This window comes from Myotis lucifugus, unplaced genomic scaffold (assembly GCF_000147115.1).
Source record: "Myotis lucifugus unplaced genomic scaffold, Myoluc2.0 scaffold_205, whole genome shotgun sequence".
Classification (NCBI taxonomy): Eukaryota; Metazoa; Chordata; class Mammalia; order Chiroptera; family Vespertilionidae; genus Myotis; species Myotis lucifugus.
The window spans coordinates 1773236-1798589 of NW_005871253.1; the positions used below are offsets into that span (position 1 = coordinate 1773236).

Sequence of the window (25354 nt, forward strand, 5' to 3'; positions counted from 1 at the left end):
CCGATAGTTGGAGAAACAGATGCATTCAGAGACACATGCTCTTCTATTTTATTAGACATTTTTTTAGCTGGGAAAGTCTTGGAAAGATTCACCTATACAGTGTTTTCCAAACTTAAAAAAAAAAAAAGCACAACTTTTAAACATAGTAAAACCCTTTGTTTAAAGTAGAACTAGGGGGACTTATTACCCCTGCAGAGCATGTTTGAAAACCCCTGCTCTCCAGTGTACAGAGGGTAGATTGTATGGATAATAAATAAGTATTATATATATATAAATACAAGGCAAAGAAAGAGAGTAGAGCAGTTTTAGGTGGAAATCCATGGTCGTAGGTGGTGCAGAGTTCCAGTTTGTATCAATGACCAGTTTGTCATAGTAACACTTTTTTCAAATATATTGTACAGTATTTATTTGAGTCATTAGTTTAGGAAAGTACCTATAGATCAGTAAATTTTTCAGACTCATTGAGAACAATCTAAGTTGTACTCTTTAAGATACTTTCCTTATGAAGCCCTAATGCAATTTTCACTTTTTTGCATCAGCAAAATGAATTGAATAATACTCTTATGTTCCCGAGCGAACATGCTCTGTCTTTGGAAGATATGGCTCTAACATGATCCCATAATGAGGAAATCAGGTGCAATACCCAGTGCATGTTGGTAACTGATCTCAAAGAGCAGAAGAAAACATTTGTAGTCACCGGAACAAAGAATTTTTGCTTAACCTCTGATTACTTAATAAATCTGTTTACTTTGTAATCCACCCCACATCCCCCCTTTTACATTTTTTTATTTGCATTTATTTATTTATTTATTTATTTATTTTAATGGAATTTATTGGGGTGACATTGGTTCACAAAACTATATACAAAACCAAGTGTACAGCTCAATAAAACATCATCTGCACATTGCATTGTACACCCATTGCCCCAAGCAAAGTCTCTTTGCATCCCCATTTTCCCCATCTTTGCCCACCTCCACCTAGCCCCCACCCCCTTTTTTCCCTCTGGCTATCACCACACTGTTGTTGTGTCTATGGGTTATATATATATATATTTTTTTTATTTTTATTTTTTTTTTTATTTTTGCTAATCCTTTTACCTTCTTTCATCCAGTTCCTCCACTCCCCTCCCCTCTGACAGTTGTCATTCCTTTTTAAAGATACTTTGCCTTGGAATCTGGATACTTTGCTTGTTGAAGGTTCATGGGTTAAAAATTAAATATCTCTGTGTTCAAAGGAGTAGATATAGAACAGAGAGATATAAAATGTACTTTCTTAATTGTTCATTTTATTGTTTGTTCTGGCCTTATGAGACTTTTATTTACTTCGGTATCTATTTAGATAATTACTGCCATGTATCATGTTAATAACATTCTGATAGAGAAAACCACAATTCTTCCTGAACTGTTATTAAAAATGGGGCAGTATATAATAACTTTTAAGATATTCTGAGGGAAACAAGTCAACTTTGGTTATTATTATTTGTTGATTTTTGGTGTGTCAAAACAAAGCCCAGGCCTACTTTATGTTCAGAGGTATGTTTGTAATTGCAGTGCATCACTGCATAATTTAGAAAATGTTCTGACACCTGTGATGGACCATGTTCAGTAACTTTTTTAGACTTTAATGACTAAGAAAAAGTCATTTTATGATGGAATCACTTTCATTAATTATAGTGTGATAATGATGCAGTCATCTTTATGCAGTTATTAGTGCCAGAGCAAACTTGATTCCTATGGTGCTGATCATTGATGTCTACAGTGTATTTTTATTCATAGAAAACAGATTTAGTATTAAGTTGATAATCTAGAAAATAATTTACTCTGTTGCTATTACTACTAGGACGGACCATGATATATAGATATACAGATAAGTAAGATTGATTTCGTTTCCTTTGTTCAGGACAAAACTTTTCAGAGAAAACACTGTCTGATGTTACTTTCATAATAAAGTAAATGGATTTTCATGATAGGTTAGTATATCAAGGTTTATTCCCTAAATTGATGAAAGACTAAGTAAAAATTCATCGATTTTTATTTTATTTAAAAACATATAACACTAGAATTCAGCTTTTTATGTGCTATTTGTGAAATTGTCTTCTAAGATAAGTTGACTTTCTTAGTAATATCAGTTTTACTTTCTACTTCACTGTTCCTTCTATTCTGTAAAGACTGAAAAATAGAGAAAGGTGCTAGTTGTAATAATATCCACACAAAAAAATCAAACTTTGTTTATATTTAGATTGAATATGAGGCTCAATTTAAGAAGATGCAGCTACTTTCAAAAGATAGCCTGGGAATAAAAGGTGAACTGAAAAATGAAGACAGAGAAAAGGTAACAAATTAAAATGTTAAAGTTTCTGTTAACTGAGCATTTTTGGAGTATTCATCTTTTAAGATTTTGTTTTTAAAAAATCATCTTATTACAAAGATATTTTTGAGTAAACCTTAAGTGATTATTTGAAGACTTTTGCTTATAGAGTATTGCTTTAATGTCTAATTCAATTAAATTTGCTGAAAGACAGGCATGGGTATAAAACAGATTCCAAAGAAAACCTCAGTGTTGTTAGGAGGTGAAATTGTGTTTTTCTAGATAATGTTTTATAGCTGCTTTTTTCTTAGTTCCAGAAACATTTTAAATGAAAAAGTAAACAAAATGTGACATTTGCTTCTTTTTTTGTATCTATAATTTTGTACATTTTAACCTTTCACAGATAAAGTGGGAAGAAAGGATTGCATTTCTAAGCAACAGACAAAAAGACTGGAAAGGAATACTTAAATAAATTCTGCTATGTATCTGCCATAATGCAGGCTTCTAATCCTCCTGCCTATCTCCATATAAATGATTCTGTTCAAGACCATAGATGTTTTCTTCACTAAAAGCAGTAAAGCTCTTTTAGATGAAATGTCTAAAAACATCTTGTAATAACTTGGAGCATGCTGGCAAGAGTAGTCACTTGTGACTATGTGTGAAACCCCCTCAGCCAGTCGATATTGTAATAAGCAAAAATGGTAGCATCACTCCATTATTCAGAAAAGCCAACAGCGTGCTTGTTCCTTAGGCTGCAGCATTCATTAAGAAAAGCTTACTGGGCTGAAAGCTGGAAACAGATGATAACGGGATATGATTTTCATATTTAATGCTTTCCTTGGAAGAGTATGTGTGCTACAGATTGATAGAAGAATCAACTGCTACTTTACTAAAAGACTTTCAGGTTTGCCCTATAGCTACCGATGGAATCATTCAGCCAAGAAATTAACTTTTTCTTCTTTTACCTGCTTTATATATCTGCTAAGCAGGCTGCCTGGCTGCCAGTAAATGTTATTATGCAGTTAACTGTTTGGTATTTAAGACTCTTATCAGAAAAGAAACAGAGGCCACACTATTTTGTTTTTATAGTAGGAGGAAGGTTTTAGTTTTTCTTTTTATTTCTGTGCATTAGCAGGCATTAATCTGAGTTTATAGGAAGTTTTCGTTTTCCTTCCCAAAGATTAAAAAGTTAAAAAACCTAGAATTTGGCACATTCTTTAAACTATAAGATACAAAACACCAAGCTCCAGTAACCCTGACCTATATAAAAAGGCCTTTAATGATAAATGATTTCTCTGACATTAGATGTATATCAAATATGGTATGATGTGATGTGATAGACTTATAAACCATTCAGGTAGTGTTTGTGTTTGACATTTCGTCATGAAATAATTGATGTGTTGTTAATCTATAAATTGGTTTATCTTCCTATGCCATTCCTGATAGACACATTCTTGGTGCAGCAGTGTCAGTGGTACTTAAGTACAACAGGAGACTTTTATTTTTCTATTTTACAACTGATTCCTTACTTTCCATATAGTTATGTAGTCTCCTTTTCAGTCATATTTAAAATTAGGGCAGAGATACATCTCTGACAACTCCTTAAAAAAATTACATATGATAATTAGAAGAGAAGTTTTTCCTTTATACTGAAAAGTGTCATCTCCTTAAAAGCTTTGACTGTTGACTGTATGTAAGAATCAAATAGGTAATATTTTGAGAAATTTATATCTTGCCTTTTTCACTTTCCCATTGATGTTCCATCAGTTAAAAGGTAAATACATTTCAGCAAAATCATGAGTTGGTTAATCCTTATTAAGTGATACTAATTCCAGGAGAGTTCCTCATCATGAGTTATGTTGTTTCTCAGTGGAAATCTGCACTCCTCTTCTTTAGGAGTCGAATGAATTAGTCTCTGCCCAGAGTCACTGGTCTCCAGAGACTGGCCTGAAGCAGAGTACAGTCTTACTGGTTGAAGTCAGTAAATAGTTTTTGAGCAAGTGTTCTGTTTGAGAAACCACAGTAGGCCCTTCTGTGAATGCCACAATACTTGCCCTTCTGGTGCATCCCACAACGTGCTATTCTTTCTAAGGCGTGGGATAGTGTGTATAGGAGCAGACATGAGATACATGGAGAAAGAACATAGTCCTCCTCTGAAATGAATAATCCATGGCTTGATAGAGGAGGTGATGTTTGATCCGCTGGTATGAAGTAGGATTTCAGTCAGTGGGGATGTGATAGTCATTCCAGGGTTAGGAGATGCTATGAGTAAAGGAGTAGGAAAGCCCAGTGTGTAGTTTTTGCATCTGGCTAAAGTCTAGCTAGTGTTCTTGCAGGGAAGTGGTGGATAATGAGCTTGGAAAGGTACATCATGGAACTTAGTACTAGGCTCAAGAATTAAGATTTACTCACAGAATCACATGTGTGTGTGAGGGATGGGGGCCGTAGGTGAAGAAAGGACTTGTGAACAGAGCAGCTGCATTGCAGGTGTGCAGCTAGGAAGACGAGGCTGCCAGTGCTGTGCAGGATGAGCTGGAGGAAGAAGCTTGTGGAGCTGAGGAGATCAGGGTCAGGTCAGATAGGAGGAATTCACCAAAGGCCTGAAGGGGGTGGCCATTGAAGTGGAAAACACTGATGAAGGGGAGAGGATCTATCAGTTTAATGGTAATTCAGAATTATAAAAAGGTATTTAATTGTGCAACTTTCAACCATAAGCATACGATTATTATGCTTATTTTATAGGAAGGCACAGAGTAGTTAACTTGCCCAAGACTACACAGCTAGGCAGAGTCAAAATTAGTAGAGTAATTTGGATGCTCTACTAAGAAAAGTCATGAAGTAGGAGTTGTGTGGGTTTTTTAAAGTAAAACTCAACCTCAGTTTTATAATATGGCATCCAATGTTTTTATGGATCTAGTGGATACTAGAATTGTATGTTCTCTTAAGTGGTCTATTCATCCCCCAAGCTTGTTTTCAGTATTAGTTTCTTAGCAATTTTTGTTGTCGTTAATGGATAGCAACAAGACAATGCTCAGGTCCCTATTTGACTCCTCACAAATTTTACTGTAACTTAGTAATATTTCTACTAAAAGCAGAAGCGAACTTAATATTTCACAGGATGAGTACACTCTGCCAGGGCTGGGGGATCTGGGAATTTCATCACAGGGCTAAAGGCTGGTTGGGACGTTCCACTTCCACTGTTGTAAACCTTTCCGCAAGGGTCATGTGGAGAATGGCTGTGCAGGTTGTTACTTCCACTTCTAATGAGAATAGTAATATTGGGTAATTATCATTGCAGAGTTGTTCTGTGTCAGGTGCTGTATTAAGCTCTTTATATTCATCAACACATTTAATACTCTCAACAATACTGGAAGTAGATACGATTATTATGCTTATTTTATAGGAAGGCTCAGAGTAGTTAGTTAACTTGCCCAAGACTACACAGCTAGGCAGAGTCAAAATTCAAACCTAGATCATATAGCTTCAGTATCCATGCTAATAGCCATCCAGCTACACTGACTTCTAAGGAGTATGGGTGAGACACTCTTCGAAAGTTGGGAGAAATTCTGGTCAAATAAAAGCAGCCTAGCCACTTCATATGAAATATTTCAGTTATTCATTTAAATGCTGCATTTTTACCTAAACTTGGAGAGGGTGAAATGGCCTCTCTTGACTACTGGAGAAGCTGCCACTAATTCTCTCAGAATTAGAAAATGGAGTTGGAGTTCTGTCTCTCTGATGTAGATCTGCACATTACTTTTGTGAACAGGGAACTATAAGAGATACATTTATATCCCAAGCCACCCTGTTTGGGAATTAGGGAGAATATATAAGGCATATTAAATTGCACTGTAAAAGAAAGGACTCTTGTCTTGCTATTCTGTGACATTTGCCAAGCATCTGTTCTTTACCTGAAAATCATGACTTAACTTTGTATTGTTTTGATCAAAGCAGTGATTTAGGCCTAGGAGTGTTGGGAAAGGTGATGCTAGGGTGTGTGTGTGTTTACTTTTTGAAAATCACCTACTGGTCCAATTTAGGGATGCTGAATTTCTCTTGAAACTTCTATCTGCTTTTCTCCTACGCTTCTTATGTACACTGCATGGACTTGATTTTATGTATCAGATACAAGTTTCATTTAGAGTCTATTTTAGTAGATCTGAGTTTATATTGGTTGAACTTAGTAAGAAATTAGACATAGACTTCAGATTCATTATTGGGGATTTTTATGTTGCTGTTGTTTCAAAAAAGCTATGGTGCCCGGCATGTGTGGCTTAATGTTTGAGCATCAACCTATGCACTAGGACAGTGATGGCAAACCTTTTGAGCTCGGCGTGTCAGCATTTTGAAAAACCCTAACTTAACTCTGGTGTCGTGTCACATATAGAAATTTTTTGATATTTGCAACCATAGTAAAACAAAGACTAATATTTTTGATATTTATTTTATATATTTAAATGCCATTTAACAAAGAAAAATCAACCAAAATAATGAGTTCGCATGTCACCTCTGACACGTGTGTCATAGGTTCGCCATCACTGCACTAGGAGGTCTCTGGTTTGATTCCTGGTCAAGGCACATGCCTGGGTATGGGCTCCATCCCCAGTGGGGGTCATGCAGGAGGCAGCCAATCGATGTTGATGTTTCCCTCTCATTGATGTTTCTATCTCTCCCTCTCCTTTTCTCTTTCTATAAAAACCAATAAAAACATTTTTTTAAAGCTGTGTTTCAGTAGCACAATTTGAGTTTAACTCATTCAGTTTTGAATATTGTAGCATAAGGGGGTGGAACACTGTAGTCCTCATATCTGGGTTTGAATCCTGGGACTGGGAACAGATTATTCAACCTTGCTAAGTCTTACAAGAGTGGGGATAATGATAATGGCTGTTTTGACTGTTAAAATAGGTAATGGGTATAAATCTGCTTGACACCTAGTAATTGCTTGACAAATGTTCACTAACCCTGTTGCTACTCTCACCACCATCACTGTCATCACCATCTTTGTTCTCCACTTGGGTGGCCATACTCTGGTGCTGGCTTTTTACCAGTTATCCAGGATAGTGGAGAGGGCTGTGGGCACATGGGCTACCTATGAATTAAAGAAATAGGAAGTAAAGCCACCTGCTAGTAACAACTCATAATAGGGTGATTTTATAGTTACATGTTCTTCAAAATAACTTATAGGACATAACTTTTGAAGCCTAAATTTAATGGATCCATTTTAAAACTTAGGTAGTTTCAACAACTATTGGATTTTATGGCCAGAAATGCCTCTTTTTGGTTTTAATTGTGAAAATTAAGTAATCTATTATAGTGACAAAAATAAAAAGTTAAAAATCATATTGGCATGGTGTTCTTAGTCAGCTGGGGCTGCCATAACAAAATACCACAGATTGGGTGGCTTACACAACAGAAATTTATTTTCTTACAGTTCAGAGCCTGGGAAGTCCAAGATCAAAGTGCCAGTAGGGTTGGTTTCTGATGAGACCTCTCTTCCATGGGTTGCAAATGGCCACTCTCTCTGAGTCCTCTGTGGCCTCTTCTCTGTGCACATGCATGGAGAGAGATGGATCTCTGGTGTCCCTTCCTCTTCTAAGGACTGAGGTCCCACCCTTATCACCTCGTTTAACATTAATTACCTCCTTAAGGGCCCCATCTCCAGATATAGTCCGGTTGGGGATTGGGGCTTCAACCTAAGACTTTGGAAGGATACAATTCAGTTCATAACACATGGTAAAATAAAATATCTTCTTTAAGATTGTTATATGTAAACTAGAGGCGTGGTGCACAAGATTTGTGCACTGTGGGGGAGGGGTGTCCCTCAGTCCGGCCTGCTCTCTCACAGTCAAGGAGCCCTCGGGGAATGTCCGACTGACGGCTTAGGCCTGCTCCCCTAAGATGGCAGTTGGACATCCTTAGCGCTGCCATGGAGGCAGGAGAGGCTCCCGCCACCTCCACTACATTCGGCAGCCGTGAGCCCGGCTTCTGGCTGAGCAGTGCTCCCCCTGTGTGAGCACACTAACCACCGGGGCGCAGCTCCTGCGTTGAGCATCTGCCCCCTGGTGGGCAGTGCATGTCATAGCAACCAGTCATTCTGCCATTTGGTCAATTTGCATATTAGCTTTTTATTATATAGGACTCTTTGCAGGATTTTTGTTTTGAAATCTCAGTGTAACTTAAGGATTTGCTTACATAGAAATTAAGAGCAATAATTGTATTGTGTGAAAAGCCGGAAACTTGTCTGACAGTTCTATTTCCATTCTGCATGCACCTTCCCAATTCCCTTGTCTGTGAAAAAAAAATAATATATTAAGAAAAATAAAGATTTCCTCAATATTTTATAAAATATGACATATAACAAATATATTTTTTCAAAGTATAATAATGGTCAAGATTCACCTGCTTTAAAAATGATGACATCATTACATTAATTCTAAACTTGCTAATATTCTGAAGTATGTTTTCTCCCTTTTTCCTCAGCAAAGATGAACTCTCACAATTTTAAAAGTTACTGTTTGTTTACTAATAAGTATTTTCAGTCATATTCATTTGCTTTATCATTTTCCCCAACTCCCAATATTTTTTCAATTTATTTAAACTAAAAAAAATTAATAGTATATCCATTTCTTCCATCTCTCCACCCTCCACCTCTGGCAACCACCAATCTATTCTTTGTATCTATGACCGTGGGGTTTTGTTCTTTTGTTGTTGTTTTTATAGACTCCACATATAACAGATATCATGTCTGACTTATTTTATTTAGCATAATGCCCTCAAAGTTTGTCTATGTCACAAATGGCAAGGTTTCATTCTTTTTTATGGCTGAATAATAGCCTTCAAATGTGGAGGAGGGGAAATAACCAATTCCAGCAACCTAAAACTGTCATAAAAATAATGTCAATTGACTGTAGATATATGGACTTACTTCTCGACTTTCAGTTCTATTTCATTGATCTATATGTTTATCCTTATACCAGTACAGTTTAGAATTACCCTAATTTTGTAGTAAGTTTTGAAATTGGAAAGTGTCAGTTTTCCAACTTTGCTCTTCTTTTGGAAAATCGTTTTGGCTAATCTGGGTTCCTTGTATTTATTTTCATAAGAATTTTAGCTTGCTGGTTTCTACAAAAATGCTCGGCATTTTGATAGAGAATGCATTGATTATTTAGATCAATTTGGGCATATTTTTATCTTAACACTATTAAGTCTTATGTTCCTTGAATACAGAATGCCTTTTCATTTATTTAGGTCTTTACTTCTTTTATAAATGTTTTGTAGTTTTCAGTGTACAAGTATTACTACTTTGTTAAATTTATTCGGTATTTTATTCTTTTTGATGCTATTATTAAAATAGAATTGTTTTTCTAATTTCAATTTCAGATTGTTATTGCTAATATATAGAAATACATTATTTATATTTGTACTGATCCTAGATTCTGCAACCTTGCTGGACTTATTTATTGGTTCTCATTGTTTCTTGTGTAATTCTTAGGTTTTTCTTTGTATAAGATCATATTATCTGAAAATAGAGGTAGTATCTCTTTTTAAAAAAATAAATCTTTATTGTTGAAAGTATTACATATGTCCTCTTTCCCCCCATTGCTCTTTCTAACCCCTTTTTCCCCCCAAAGCCCTCACCACCCTACTGCCTTGTCCATGGGTTATGCACATACATACATGAGTTCATTGGTTGATCTCTAACCCCACCCCCTCCCTTACATTCCCTCTGAGGTTTGATAGTCTGATTGATGTCTCTACATCTCTGGGTCTATTTTTGTTCATCAGTTTATATTGTTCATTAGATTCCACATATGAGTGAGATCATGTGATATTTATCTTTCTCGGACTGGCTTACTTCACTTAGCATAATGCTCTCTAGTTCCATCCATGCTGTTGCAAATGCATAGTATTTTTCTTTTTCACAGCTGCATAGTATTCCATTGTATAGACGTACCACAGCTTTTTAATCCATTCATCTGCTGATGGGCACTTAGGCTGTTTCTAAATCTTAGGTATTTTAAATTGTGCTGCTATGAACATAGGGGTGTATATCTCTTCTTTCTTTGCAATCTAGATTCCTTTCATTTCTTTGTTGTTGTTGTTGTTGTTTGATTATTTATTTTTTTGCCTTACTGCCCTGGCTATAATCTCAAAGCAGTGTTAAATAGAAGTGATAGGAGCAGACATTCTCATGTTAATCCTGATCTTATGGAGAAAGCTTTCAGTCTTTCACCATTGACTATGATGTGTGCTAGGGGTTTTTTATAGATGTATTTTATCCAGTTGAGGGAGTTCCCTTCTATTTCTAGCTTGTTGCATGTTTGTTTGTTTTTTATCATGAACACATGTTGGACTTTGTCTAATGATTTTTCTGTCTTTGGAGCTTTTGCCTTTATTAATATAGTATATTGCATTACTTGATTTTCATATGTTGAACCAACTTTACATTCCTGAGATAAATCCTACTTGGTCCTGGTAAATGATCCCATTTCTATGTTGCTGAATGTAGTTTACTAGTATTATGTTAAGAATTTTTACATTTGTTTGTGTCCACTCAGGGATACAAAATTTTTTTAAAAATCTATATTCATAAGAAATATTGGTCTGTACTTTTCTTTTTAATAATGTCTTTGTCCGGTTTCAGTGTCACAGACTGGCCTCATAGAGTTAGTTGAGACATATTTCTTCCTTGCCTTTTTTAAAAGAGTTTTTGAAGGACTGGTGTTCATTCTTTTTCTTTTTTCAGGGTTGTGGCCTGGTGAGGGATCTCCCTGTGGGTTGCAGATGTCCCTTTTGTTCTGTGTCCTCACATGGCCTTTCTTTGGTGGCTGGGTCCAGAGAGTGTGTGCTCTTGGTGGTGTCTCTTCTTACAAGGACACTAATTCTATTGCTTTAGGGCCCTGCTCTTATGACCTCATTTAACTTTAATTACTTCCTTAGAAGCCCCATCTATAGATATAGCCACACTAGGCTTCAACATATGAATTTTGGAAGAAGACAAACATTTACTCCATTACATAGTCAATAGTCTCCTTGGAGAAAGATGAATGAGAAGTTGTAAATAAAAGCTACCTGAAACAATTTTCATTTGCATTCAGTATTATCAGTGTACAAATGACAGGGTTGGAGATGTAAACCCCTTTCTGAGATCTCAAAACAAGTTTCACCCCCCCCCCATTTTTTTCTGGGATTTCCTTAGGTGTTTTGTTTTGTTTGGTTAGTTGGTATTTAAAAATAAGTCTTGACATCTTTGAGTCACTCTGCTTATTCCTGCCACTTCTGTTGTTCATTTTCTAATCATGTTCTCTGCTTTTTATTTTTTATGTTTTAATATATTTTTAATTTATTGAAACTTGATTTGTGGCCTAACATAACATATCCTGTAAAATGTTCCATGTACACTTAGAAGATTATGCAGTCTAAGTATTCTGTTGGTAGGTGGAGTCTTCTGTATGTCTGTTAGGTCTAGTTGGTTTATAGTTGTTCAAGTTCTTATTTTCCTACTGGTCTTCTGTTTAGTTGTTGTATTCATTATTGAATGTGGAGTATTGACGTACCTATTATTATTAAATTGTCAATTTCTCCTTTAAATGCTCTTAGTTTTTGCTTCATGTATTTTAAGACTTGGTTGTTACTTATACAATATGTTTCTAATTGCAATGTCTTCTCCACAAATTATCCTTTTTATCATAAAATATCCATTGTCTCTAATAACAATTGTGTGTCTTAAAGTCTATTTTGTCTGATATTAGCACAGCCATTCCAGCTTTCTTTTGGTTACTGTTTGCATAGTAACACTATTTTTTTTCATGAGGCTCTGTTCATGTCTTTTCCCTTCCCTGTGTTTTCATCTTCTTTATATCTTTGAATCTAAAATAGTGTTGTCAGCAAATAGTTAGATCACGATTTTTAATCCATTCTGCCGATCTCTAACTTTAATTGTATTATTGAGTCTACTTAAATTTAATGTAATCACAGAAAAGGTAGGAATTGCATCTGCCATTTTGCTCTTTGTTGTCTATATATTTATGGTTTTTTTGTGGGGTTTTTTAGTCCTCCAAAACTGCCTTCTTTTGCATTAAATAAATACTTTCTAGTGTACCATTTTGTTTATTTATTTATTTATATTTATATTATTATTATTTTTAGAGAGAGAGGAAGGGAGAGATATAGGTAGGAACATCGATGAGAGAGAAACATCATCGATCAGTTGCCTCCTGCATTCACCTCTACTGGGGATTGAGCCCGCAACCTGGGCATGTGGGAATCGAACCAGTGACCTTTTGGTTCCTGGATCGATGCTCAACTGCTGAACCACACCAGCCGGGCTCTCGTGTACCATTTTAATTGCCTGTTATTTCTTTTAATGTGGGTTATAATTTATGTTTTAGTTTATAATAATCCAATTTGTATTAATACCAACTTAATTTCAATAGAATGCAATAACTTTAATTCTGTATAGCTTCAATTCTTTCCTGCTCCTTTGTGATGTTATTGTAATACAACCTATGTCTTTATGTCATATACTAGGGGCCCAGTGCACAAATTTGTGCACCTTGAAAGGAACTGTGGACTGAGAGGCTGTGGTGAGCACAGGGATGGGTCTCGGCCTATCCTCCATGCCGCTGCCTGGCCCCTTCCACTGCGACCCCTGGTCCCATGTCTGCCAGCAGCTCCCAGGAGCAGGGAGAGGTGCAGAAGCCCTCAGGGGTGATCGGGGCTGGCAGCTGCTGCTCGCACCCACTGACGGTGCTGAGTGATCGGGGCCAGCGCCAGGCACTGGCAGCGGGTGCAAGCGGGGCTGGCGCTGGCAGCAGGTGCGAGCACCAGGCAGGACTGCATTACACGGGAGCAAAGAATTTTCAGTAACCACCAGAGGCTCGCCCCGATGACAGCGACCGGCACCCCGCCTTGGTCTGGCACCTCTGCTCACCTACTCCACCATCCCGCCGCAGCCGATGCTTGCCATGTTCCGCACTCTGCTGCCTGCTGCCGACACCTGCCATGTTTCGCACGTGTCCCCGGTGGTCAGTGCACATCATAGCGGCTGGTTGTTCAGTTGTTCCGTTGTTCAGTTGTTCGGTTGTTCCGCCGTTCGGTCTATTTGCATATCATATATATATATATAGATAGATGCTGCTCATCAACATAGATCTATAATCATTGCTTAATGCAGTTGTCTTTTAAATTATATAGAGGAGCAAAGAGAGTTACAAACAAAAACATATTTATGCTATTTTTTATATTTACCAATATAGTCACCCTTACTAGTGCTATTTATTGCTTAGACTTTGAGCTGCTGTATAGTGTCCTCTCATTTCAGCCTTAAGAACATCCTATAGTACTTCTTGTAGAACAGGTATGGTAGTGACAGATTCTCTGTTTTTGTTTAGCAAATAATGCCTTAATTTCTCCTTCATTTCTGTAGGAATGTTTTGGTGGATATAGAATTCTTGATTGACAGGCTTTTTCTTTCAGCACTTTATGTTATCCTATTCCCTCCTGGCCTTCACAGTTTCTAATGAGAAATCACCTGTTAATCATTTTGAAGATCCCTTGTATGTGAGGAATAACTTCTCTATTTTTGCTTTTAAGACTCTCCCTCCGTCTTTGACTTTCAATAGTTTGATTACGATGTGCTTAGGTGAGGGTATCTTTGAATTTATTATACTTGGACTTTATTGAGTTTCTTATTTAGAATAATGCTTTTTTCTAAATTTGAGAAGTTTTCACGATAATTTTTAATTTATTTTATTCTTTTATTTTTAAAATGTTTATTGTTGAGAGTATAGATACCCCCATCCCCCCCCCTCCCACTTTACCCCTCTCCACCTGTGCTTTCTTCTTTATTTCTTTAGTTATAGGACTTCCATTTCACCAGTTTTCAGGGGGTTCTGAGTCATGGTTGTTCTGTATTTTAGTTGTAATTTTGATGTGGTTGTAGGAGGCAGTGAGTACCAGCATTTACCTATGCCACTATCTTGGTTCTCCTCATGGTCATTTAAAAAAAAATATTTCTGCACCTTTCTCTTTCTCTTCCCCTTCTGAGGCTTTCATTAGGCATAGGTTGATAAGTTTGATGGTATCCCACAGGTTTCTGAAACTCGTTATTGTCTTCATTCCTTTTTATTTTTTTCAGTCTGGATAATCTTAATGACCTATAGTCAGGCCCAATTGATTCTTTCTTCTGCCTGTTCATATCTGATATTGAGCCCCTGTAGTGAATTTTTTATTCTGGCGCTTGTACGTTTCAATTGCAGAATTTCTATTTGATTCTTTTAAAAAAACAATTTCTATCTCTTTATTGATAGTCTCTGTTTAGACATTATTCGAATACTTTAGTCTTCAGACATGCTTTCCTTTAGTTCTTTGAACATATTTAAAATTGCTAATTTAAAGCCTTTGCCTAGTAAGTCCACTGTCTGGGCTTTCTGCTCCCCCCTCTTCCAGTGTATAAACCATACTTTCTGGTTTCCTTTAATATCTCATAATTTTCTGTGGATGTTTGGACATTCTAAATAATAAAATATGGCTACTCTGAACATCAGATTCTCCCCCCCTCCACCCCCCGCCCCCAGAATTTGTTATTGCTGTTTGTTTGTTTAGTGACTTTCTGGACTTTGCCATGTATGATCACTGAAGTTTCTGTTCAGTTAGCTTGGTGACCAGCTAATTATTAGACAAAACTTTCTTTAAATGTCTGAAACCAGTAAGTTTCACAGTCTTTGCCAAAGGGCTTTAGGCAAAGCCCCTGATAGGCCCTGCTCTGTGTGTGACAGGGGTGGCGCCACAACCCCCTGATCTGCCCTGCTCTGTGCGTGACGGGTTGGCGCCGCACCCTCCCTGGTGTGTGTGGTACACCTTCAACACTTTGTTACTCCCTGGTGTTGGGGTACACCTTCAACACTCATCCAGGCAGTTTAAAACTTTACCTTAGTCTTCACTTTATGCTTGTACAAAGCCTCAAGGTCAACCTCAGGTGAAAGCTTAGGCCCTTCTCAGACTCTACCTGAGCATGCTCACAGCCCTTACATGTGGCTGGTCATCTAGATTTCAAGGAATATGATAGAGCTTTTAAAGCCCCCTATGGATATCACATTTACCAGCTTTTCCTCTTAAGACTTTTTTAGTTGCCCAACTGTTATCCACTGCCTTAGGAAACCTCAGTGTTAAAAACTTGCCTCTGATTATTTTCAATAAATCGCCCCAGAGAAAATGCAGTTTACAATGTGTCAGGTCTATGTCCGGTCAAATAAAGACAGTCTGGTGCTGTCTTCCAGGGAAACACCAGACAGTTAACATAATGGCAGTTCTCTGGGAATGGGGCTTGGAATGAGTTCTATTCCTTCTCTGCTCCATTCAGTGTCTGCTAGGCTGCTGTTTTACAAGCTGTAATTTCAGGCTATTAGTTTTCAAGGTTACCACAGATTTGAGGTGGGGAAATGGAAATAAAGCAAGTTAAAAACACCATAAATTCTTCCCAGATAGCTGCAAGCCTTTGGTCAATTTTCAGAGTTCTGAAAAGATATTCTAAAGATGTTTTCCAGCATTATTATTTCTTCTATGGAGCAATTTTGAGAGGTCCTTGTTCCACAATTTCTCTGACATCCCTCTTCATTTTTTAAAATCTTTGTTGTTGAGAGTACTACATTCTCCCCCCACTTCCACCACCACTTAGTTCCCACCCCTCCTCACCCCCCAGGCCTTCACTACACTATTGTCTGTGTCCGTGGATTATGCATATATGCATATAAGTTCTTTGGTTATTCTCTGCCCTCCCCTTCCCTCTGAGATCTGTCAATCTGTTTCATGCTTCCATGCCTTTGGACCTATTTTGTTCGTCAGTTTTTGTCCTTTAGATTCCACATATAAGTGAGATCATGTGATACTTGTCTTTCTGTGACTGGCTTAAACAAAATAAGCCTGTTCATTTATTTTTAACTTCAAGGTTGTTTCTTTCATTTTTGGGAGTAGAAGAGACAACATACTCGAAGAGAAGGAAGACCTAGATTCTGTTGCAACTATGCGTATGACATTTTCTCTCTTAAATTTTGGACCCCAGTTTTCCATCTGAAGAGGAGGGATGCAAATACACTTTCCCATCAATTCTGTGGAGTCTGTGAACTAAATTCTATTATGTATGTGGAGATACTTTGGTCCCTTTGGAAGAAAAGCTTCATAACTGTTACTTCTAGTTCTTCCCATGTGTGTCCTTCATCAAACCACTAAACCAATTGCTTATTTTTCTCTGCCTCCACTCTTTCCTCCCCCTCACCTCTTTTTTTAAGAAAGAGAAAATGTTCTTCTCCCTGTAGACATGCCGGTAAATTTAAATTGCTTTAAATATCTTTAAAAGTACTTGAAAACGTTCACAAAAAAACTGTTATTTGCCCTCTGCCTGGAAATTATGATTATTTTACACATATGCAGTATATTTTAATGTAATCTTGAATGTGATTATTAAAAGTTTTTATATTATACATAATACTAGAAATAGAGTTTTGAAACCTACAATAGTCATTTATATTACCCACTCCTGTCCCCCCCGTCCCTTTTGTCAAGTATCTCCCTAGCTCCATCAATTTCAAACTTGTCTGTGGAAAGTGGTTAGAATACATGGCTTTTTTAAAAATTGTGGTCAAATATACATAACATAAAATTTACAGTTTTAATGATGTTTAGGTATACAATTCAGTGAAATTAAGTGCATTCACATTGTTATGCAATGTATGCATCTCTTTTTGAAAAATATAGATTTCATAGTTCCTGAACAATATTTGCTTTTTGAACCAATGTTGTTATTAAAAGTAAGTAGTGTGGACTATACTGGGTTTTGCTCTTCATTTTGAAGGAAGCTATGAGATTATAAGATGTGGTAGTTGTTGATTTCATTGGTCATGTTTCCTTTACCTCATTTCATTTCTGAAAACAACTTGAACAACCTAATTATTCATGCACAATAAATGTGCTTAACTCCCATCTCTTTTGGTGCTGTAGGTTGCAGTGCAGGCAGGAATTAACTCAGAAACAGCCATGTCAAGAGGATTGTATCAACCAGCAACAAGCTTTATGGGCCGCCAAATGTCAGCCGTCTCAAGCATTGGAGATTTCAGTACAGAGCAGAAATCTCCCCAACCCACAAAGAACTTTTCAATTCCTGACCCACATTCACACCAACAGACAGCCCAGAACTGTAATGTGACAGACAGCTATGTAGTACAAACTAATAGTGACACAGAGTGCTTAAATAAGTCTGACAAAATAGACGGAAAGACGTCTCTTCAGATTGGTGAGAAAATGCTAGTCACAGCCAGCGTTCTGTCTGAGGAGGAACAAACTCATTGCCTGGAGATAGGAAGCAACACACGTCATGGCAAGAGTAATTTATCTGAAGGCAAAAATTCTGCTGAACTCCATTCCCCGTTACAGGAAAGATTAAGTCCAGAGAACAGAACCACTGATTTAAAGTGTGACAGTTCCAGCAGATCAGAGGGATCGGAGAGAGAAATACTGACACAAGAACATGTTGAAGTCAAGGAAGAAAGAGCCAGACCGCCTGCCTCTCCGCTATCAGTCTCGGAGTACTGTGCACCCGAAAACAAGTGTTCTCAAGACAAGCATTCCGCTGGGGAAGTTTTCTCAGGTGGGGTGAGAGGCTGAGATTATTTGCTGATTTTTGTTTGGTATTTAGTTTTTCTAGTTGGTATTGGTCTTATGTAAGAACAAAATATGCACTAATTTTAATCTTTGTCAAAAAACAAAATAGTGTCTTTGCCAACAAATTCCATTCTAATGAGTTCTTAAGTGTGCATGTGGAAATATTTTTGCAAAAAAAATTATCTCATTTTTAAACCCACTGTGATATTTTTAAAAATATTTTAATGAGTTTTTATATACTATAATGAGTTGTGGATTGTTGCTACATGTTTTTAGCTGTGAAGTAATTCCGTCTGTGAGGTGGGACATCTTACCTTGCTTCTCCCTGAGGTTAGTGATCAGTAATCTAATCATATCCCCTCTTACAGATCCTCTTCCTCATGCAGACCCAGAGTCACAGAAGCCCTTCCGAAAAATGCAGGAAGAGTGGGAGGAGGACAGTTTGAACAGCAGCAGTGACCTCACCGTTTCTGTAAGTGAAGATGATCTGATTTTAAAGAGCCTGGAACCACAACCAAATCCAGGTGACAAGATGGAGGGAGAAGATGGAATAGAGGCCTTAAAATTAATCCGCTCCGAGCAAGAAAGAGATGCCCCATCCACTGAAAAACATAATTGTATTTTGCAAACCCTAAGCTCTCCTGATTCAGAAAAGGAATCCTCTACTAACTCACCAAGACAGTAAGCCATTCAATTTTTTTTTCACTATTCTGTTTTTAATTATAGACATTTTTAGAGACCAGTTCACATGGAATGTATTATTGCACACTCAGTCATGAATGTGTAAGTTCCTTAAGTCTCATAAGTAGTCTTTTAGATAAGATATAATTTTATTTTTTTTCCTTTTTTATGAATTAGCTTTAAAAATCTGATTATTGTTGAATTTAAGGTGATTGGCAGTTTATAATCATATCCAAACAATCTCTGGTTAATTCATAAGTTATTCCCCCTACCCTCCATCTTTTTAGAGAATAAATCATTTTAAAGTTCTGATAGCACACAAGGTAGCAAACTGTTAAACTTACTAGGAATTCAGCTTTAGCGACTAAGAACTTATATCTAATTAATTTGCTTAATCCCTACATCACTTGCCAAAGTAGTATTCTGGTCATTTGATTAAATAGGAGTTAATGAATTCTTCTAAGGGTATATCTAAGCCAGCTTTCCTTTCTGAATGTAAATATGAGGACATTGAAATTTTTCATGTTACCTTGGAATAACATCAGTGTTATATATTTTGTGCACTTATAGTATTTAACTCATAAAGGCTCATATATGATTTTTTTACTATTGATTGGAGATATTGGGTAAAATTGTGTAGATAGTCTGGAAACTGTTGAAAGCCAATTCTGCACTAAAACACACACACACACACACACACACACACACACATAATATCAAATCTCTTTTAGGACAAGAAGGAACCTAAGTAAACAAACTAATGTAAACATCACCTTTTAAAAATGAGGAGACCAAGGCCAGGGGCATAAGGAGTGACACATAGGCCACTAGCGCAGACCCTCCATAGAGCCTCCCTGACCCACACAGCCCTCAAAACTTTGTTACACCCAGAGGCGGTCATTCTTTCCTTCCAACAAACCCTACTGGAAACACTGGCAAGAGTGAAAAGCCGCCTTGGCCTGTGTTGCTCAGTGGTTTGAGTATTGTCCCATGCATTGAAGGATAATGGATTCAATTCCCGGTCAAGGGCACGTACCTGGGTTGCAGGTTTGACCCCTAGCCCCAGTTGAGGTGCAGCTGAGGTGTGTGCAGGAGGCAACCAATCAATGTTTTTCTCTCTCTCTCTCTCTTCCTCCTTCCCTTCCTTCCACTCTCTCTAAAAAAATCAAAGGAAAAAAATATCCTCAGGTGAGAATTGAAAATGGCAGTATTTTATTCTTCTTGTGCCTGAATAATATTCCATTGTATGCATATATTTTTTTATTCATTCATCCATCGATGGACACTTAGCCCTTTGCACTCCGCTGTCCCCTCTCAGGGGACATCGGAATTCTAGCATATCACTCGGATGTCCCCTCTCAGGGGACATTGCAGTTTATTAGTGATTACGGGGAATTGAGTTATTTCAACGCAACTTTTTGAGACATGCATGTTTCCCTGAAGTTTTATCTTGAAATGGCACAAGAAATTAAATCAAAATATCGTAAAATTACTAAGATATATACAAGAAATGTCAGCGGGTTTTGTGTCGGATTAAACAATAAACTACATATTCCCGATGTGGGACAAAGAAAACGGGACTGCATTGTGTGTTCTAACAGGAAAACACCTGGTGGCAGGTGTCAAACCACTTATTACTGTCAAACATGCACTAATCAGCCTGCAATGCATATTGGGGAGTGTTACAAAACTTATCATACTGTACAAAATTATAAACAATAAAATATTGTTTTTTTTTGCAAATATACATTCCTCGATGTCACCCAATTCATATAAGTCCAATATCATTATAATACATTACTTGGTTCCAAAATTATACTAAATAATACAAGGGTCTGTAAATGCACGTTTCCGCTGCAAAGTAGCGTCGAGTAGCTGGTAGCCAATGTCCAGAATGGTTCGGAGTGCAAAGGGTTAGGTTGCTTCCATGTCTTGGCTATTGTAAGTAATGCTGCAGTGAATATGAGGATGCATATATCTTTTCAAGTTAGTCTTTTGCTTTCTTTTGAAAAAATAACCAGAAGTGAAATTGCTGGATCATATAGTCATTCTATTTTTAAATTTTTGAGGAACCATCATAATGTTTTCTATAACTTCTGAACCAATTTGCAATCTCATCAACAGTGCACAAGGATAGAATTCCCTTTTCTCCACACTCTTGCTGACACTTATTTCTTGTCTTTTTAAAAAAATATATTTTATTGATTTTTTTACAGAGAGGAAGGGAGAGGGATAGAGAGTTAGAAACATCGATGAGAGAGAAACATCGATCAGCTGCCTCCTGCACACCCCCCACTGGGGATGTGCCCGCAACCAAGGTACATGGCCGTGACTGGAATCGAACCTGGGACCCTTCAGTCCCCAGGCCGACGCTCCATCCACTGAGCCAAACCGGTTAGGGCTCTTGTCTTTTTTATAATAGCAATTCTAATAGGTGTGAAATATCTCAGTGTGGTTTTGGTTTGCATTTCCGTGATGATTAGTGATGTCAAGGACCTTTTTGTGTACTTGTTAGCCATTTGTTTGTTTTCTTTGGAAAAAATCAGATCATTCTACACATTGTTCATTGGATTTTTTTGCTATTGAGTTATATGAGTTCTTTATATATGTTGGATATTAATCTCTTATTAGATATAGTATTTGCAAACGTTTTCCCTCATTCTGTAGATTGCCTTTTCATTTTGTTGATAGTTTCCTTTGCCGTGCAGAAGTTTTTTAGTTTGATATAGTTCCACTTGTTTATTTTTGTGTTTGTGGCCTGTGCTTTGGTGTTATATCCAAGAAATTGTTGCTAGGACCAATGTCAGGCAGCTTTCCCTCTATATTTTCTTCCAAGAGTTTTACAGTTTCAGGTCTTACATTTAAGTCTTTAATCCATTTTGAGTTTATTTTTGTTTATGATGTACAATATGGATCCACTTTCATTTATTTGCATGTGGCCATCCAGTTTTTTAACACCATTTGTTGAAGAGAGAGACTTTTTGTATTTTTCCCATTGTGTATTTTTAACACTCTTGTCAAAGACTAGTTGACTGTATATGCATGGATTTATTCTGTTCTATATATCTGTGTTTATGCCAATACTATATTATTTTGATTACTGTAGCTTTGTAATGTTTTGAGATCAGGAAGTGTGAGTCCTCCAGCTTTGGTCTTTTTTCTCAATATCATTTTGGCTAGTCAGAGTCATTTGTGGTTCCATATGAATTTTAGGGTTGTTTTTCTATTTATTTAAAAAATGCCACTGGGATTTTGCCCATGAACACAAGATATCTTTTCATTTATTTGTGTCTTCTTTAATTTCTTTCAACAATGTTTTGTAGTTTTCAGTATACAAGTCTTTTACCTCCTTGGTTAAGTTTATTTCTAAGCATTTTATTCTTTTTGATGCTATTGTAAATGGGATTGTTTTACTAATTTTCTTTTTGGCTTGTTCAATGTAGAGAAATGCAACTGATTTATGTGTGTTGATTTTGTATCCTGTAATTTTACTGAATCAGAGTATAAGCATTTTAAAGTTATTTCCCTGAGAAGAACATTAGGGTGTGAGCATAAATAGGAAAGCAGACCAAGATCTGACTCCATATTCAAGATCAGGAAGATCAGAAGGAGCCAGAAAAGGATCTGAGATGAGGCTTAGTGAAGACCAAGGAGAACCGAGGTGTGCTGCAGATACCAAGCAGAGTGTTTCCAGTAAGGTTAGAACCTTTTCAGGTCCCAGAGCTGGTTGGAAGAGCAGCTAGCATCCAAACTGACAGGTCATGCTCCAAGTTCCTGTGCTCTACCACATACATCACAAGCATGACAGTGATGTATTGGTCAATAGCACCACCTCTGTGCCAGGGCCTGTGTCAGCGCTTCATTTATAATTATTTATTCCTATTATCAGCACCATTTTATAGAGAAGGAAACTGAGACACAGAGAGGTTATGTTCAGTCACAAAATGGCTTATCTGGATCCAGAGTCTACATTCTGAACTAGGATCCTCCTCTATTGCCTAAATAATGGCAGTATCATCAAGGATAAATTTTATAAGGTTGAATAAGGAAGATCAAGAAGCAAATTCAATTCTTTAATTAGAAAAGGGAAATAAAACTAAGCAGTGCCAGCTTGACCTTTTGCTCTGTCCATATTGATTTTTGTGCCTTCCAACCTCAGATAAGCTGATGGAGTGCTATGTGCCCTTCTTCAAGCTTGAACGAAGTACTTGCAAAGCTCCTTTGTTCTTTCTCCCTTGGAGAAAGAACTGAGAGCAAAATGTAGTGCTGCCTTTTAAGTCAAATGAAAGCCTTGCTTTCTCAAGGTCATAAAAAGCTGATCTCATCCAGTGATTTTGATTTTAATTTAGTCCCTCTTCAAAGTTAAATATAGAAAGTTCTTGCAGCTGAGAAAGAGTTGCTGCTGAAAATTATATTGCCTGGAATAATAGGTTACAACTGTGTTCTTTTCGAATTTACCCTAAGTTCGCTTTAAGTGGATCTGGAAGCATATTTTAGATCCAGTGTCCTTCAGAAGTGATGATGCCTGCAGATATCTTTTCTTGGTTGCTTTTCTCCTTCACCACTATCACTTGTTTTTCCTGGACATGGCCTCTGCCGTTCAACATAGGTGGCCCCTGAGATATTTCTTGTCACCCCATTCTGGTTTTTGTTCCCAAAGTAAGGTTGTGCATTACGCTTTTGATAAAATAACCCTGTGCCAGCCAGGGGGGCTATTAGTGTATCCCCTCATGTTCTACCTGGCATTTCATTCCCCAGTCTTGCCTGTGCCTCTCCTGTTAGCTGCCTATTTTGATCTGAAAAACTCTAAGACTTTCCTTATCTTTATTTTGGTTTACATTGCAAAAGTCCAGAACCAGGCTTCTAAGAGGGAAGCATTCCTGAGATCTGATCCTCAGCAAAATAAGCAGTAATTGCAGTCATTACCACTAGGGGGTTCTGTACAGATGTTAAAAGATGTCTCCATTGACCAACTGAAACCTGGTTCCCAGCCTTTGCCAACCATCTCACCACAGGCTGCTGGCCTGAGTCAGAGGAGGTGGGTCTCCTGGAGCAAAGGCAGGTGTGGGGGATACTGAAAAGCACTTGCAGAGGTTACAGCATGAACAATTTGCTTTAACATTTCTTGCAAGGCAGGTCTACTGATGTAAATTCCCTCAGTTTTTGTTTGATTACTTATTCTTCAACGCTCATATGTATATTCAGGTTTTCATTCATCTTGAGTCAAATTTGAAAATGTATAATGTACTAAAAAGATCTATTTTCTAAGTTTTCACATTTGTGAGCATACTTTATATTTTAGAATGTCTACTGTGTCAATAATTATTCCCTTTTTCTCTCATAATTTTTTGTCTGCCCTGTTTTTCTATTGATCACGTCTGCATAAGATTTGTCTGTTTTATTAATTTCTTCAAATAATCCAATTTGATCCCATCTATTGCTTTTTAAAAATCTCATTCCTTTCTATTATTATCTTTTTAAATTTATCTTTATTGTTGAAAGTATTACAGACACCCCCTTTTTCCCCCATTGACCCCTCCCTCCCAGGCCTTCGCCACACTATTGTCTGCATCCATGGGTTGTGCATATATGCATATAAGTTCTTTGGTTAATCTCTTCCCACCCCCCAACCCCACCCCACCCCCTCCTTCCCTCTGAGATTCATCAGTCTGTTCCATGCTTTCTTGTCTCTGGATCTGTTTTGTTCATCAGTTTATTTTGTTCATTGGATTCCACATATAAGTGAGATCCTGCGATACTTGTCTTTCTCTGACTGGCTTACTTCACTTAGCATAATAATCTCCAGGTCCACCCATGCTATCTCAAAGGGTAAGAGATCCTTCTTTTTTACTGCTGCATAGTTTTCCATGGTGTATATGTAACACAGCTTCTTTATCCACTCATCCACTGATGGGCACTTGGGCTGTTTCCAGATCTTAGCTATTGTAAATTGTGCTGCTATGCACATAGGAGTGCATACATTCTTTCTGATTGGTGTTTCATGATTCTTAGCATTTATTCTTAGGAGTGGGATCACTGGGTCAAATGGCAGTTCCATTTTGAATTTTTGAGGAAGCCATACTGTTTGGCATAGTGGCTGCACTAGTCTGCATTTCCACCAGCAGTGTACTAGGGTTCCCTTTTCTCCACATCCTCACCAGCACTTGTCATTTGTTGATGGTATCCATTCTGACAGGTGTGAGGTAATACCTCGTTGTCGTTTTAATTTACATCTCTGATGGTCAGTGACCTTGAGCATTTTTCATGTGTTTCTTGGCATCTGTATGTCCAATTTGGAGAAGTGTCTATTGAGGTCCTTTGCCCATTTTTAAATTCAATGGTTTGTCTTTAAGTTGTATGAGTTCCTTATATATTTTGGATATTAACCCTTTATCAGATGTGTCATTGTCAAATATGTTCTCCCGTACAGTGGGCTCCCTTTTCGTTTTGTTGATGGTTTCTTTTGCTGTGCAGAAGCTTTTTATTTTGATGTAGTCCCATTTGTTTATTTTCTCCTTAGTTTCCTTTGCCCTAGGAGCAGAGATGAACCACCTGCATTGTGCCCTGTCCAGATTCCTGCCCACAGAAGCCATGAGCATAGCGCATAACAAAAAGCTGTTGGTGGTTGTTTTGCACCACTAACTTTGGGTTAGCTTGTTACACAGCAGTAGATTACCAGGATAGCTGTGATGATTGGTTGAAGAAGATT

At 37.3% G+C, this 25354-nt stretch overlaps 1 protein-coding gene across 6 annotated transcripts in view; it reads left to right on the forward strand.

The window, feature by feature from the left end:
* The window catches only part of KIZ (kizuna centrosomal protein), a 116677-nt gene that overhangs the window by 19140 nt on the left and 72183 nt on the right, over positions 1-25354 (forward strand). For all 6 annotated transcript variants that reach the window (XM_014463296.2, XM_006097530.3, XM_014463293.2 and 3 more), the window contains 3 exons: positions 2239-2331; positions 17305-17950; positions 18333-18645. In XM_014463296.2, coding sequence (XP_014318782.1) covers positions 2239-2331; positions 17305-17950; positions 18333-18645 — 1052 coding nt within the window. The remainder of the gene's footprint in view (positions 1-2238; positions 2332-17304; positions 17951-18332; positions 18646-25354) is intronic.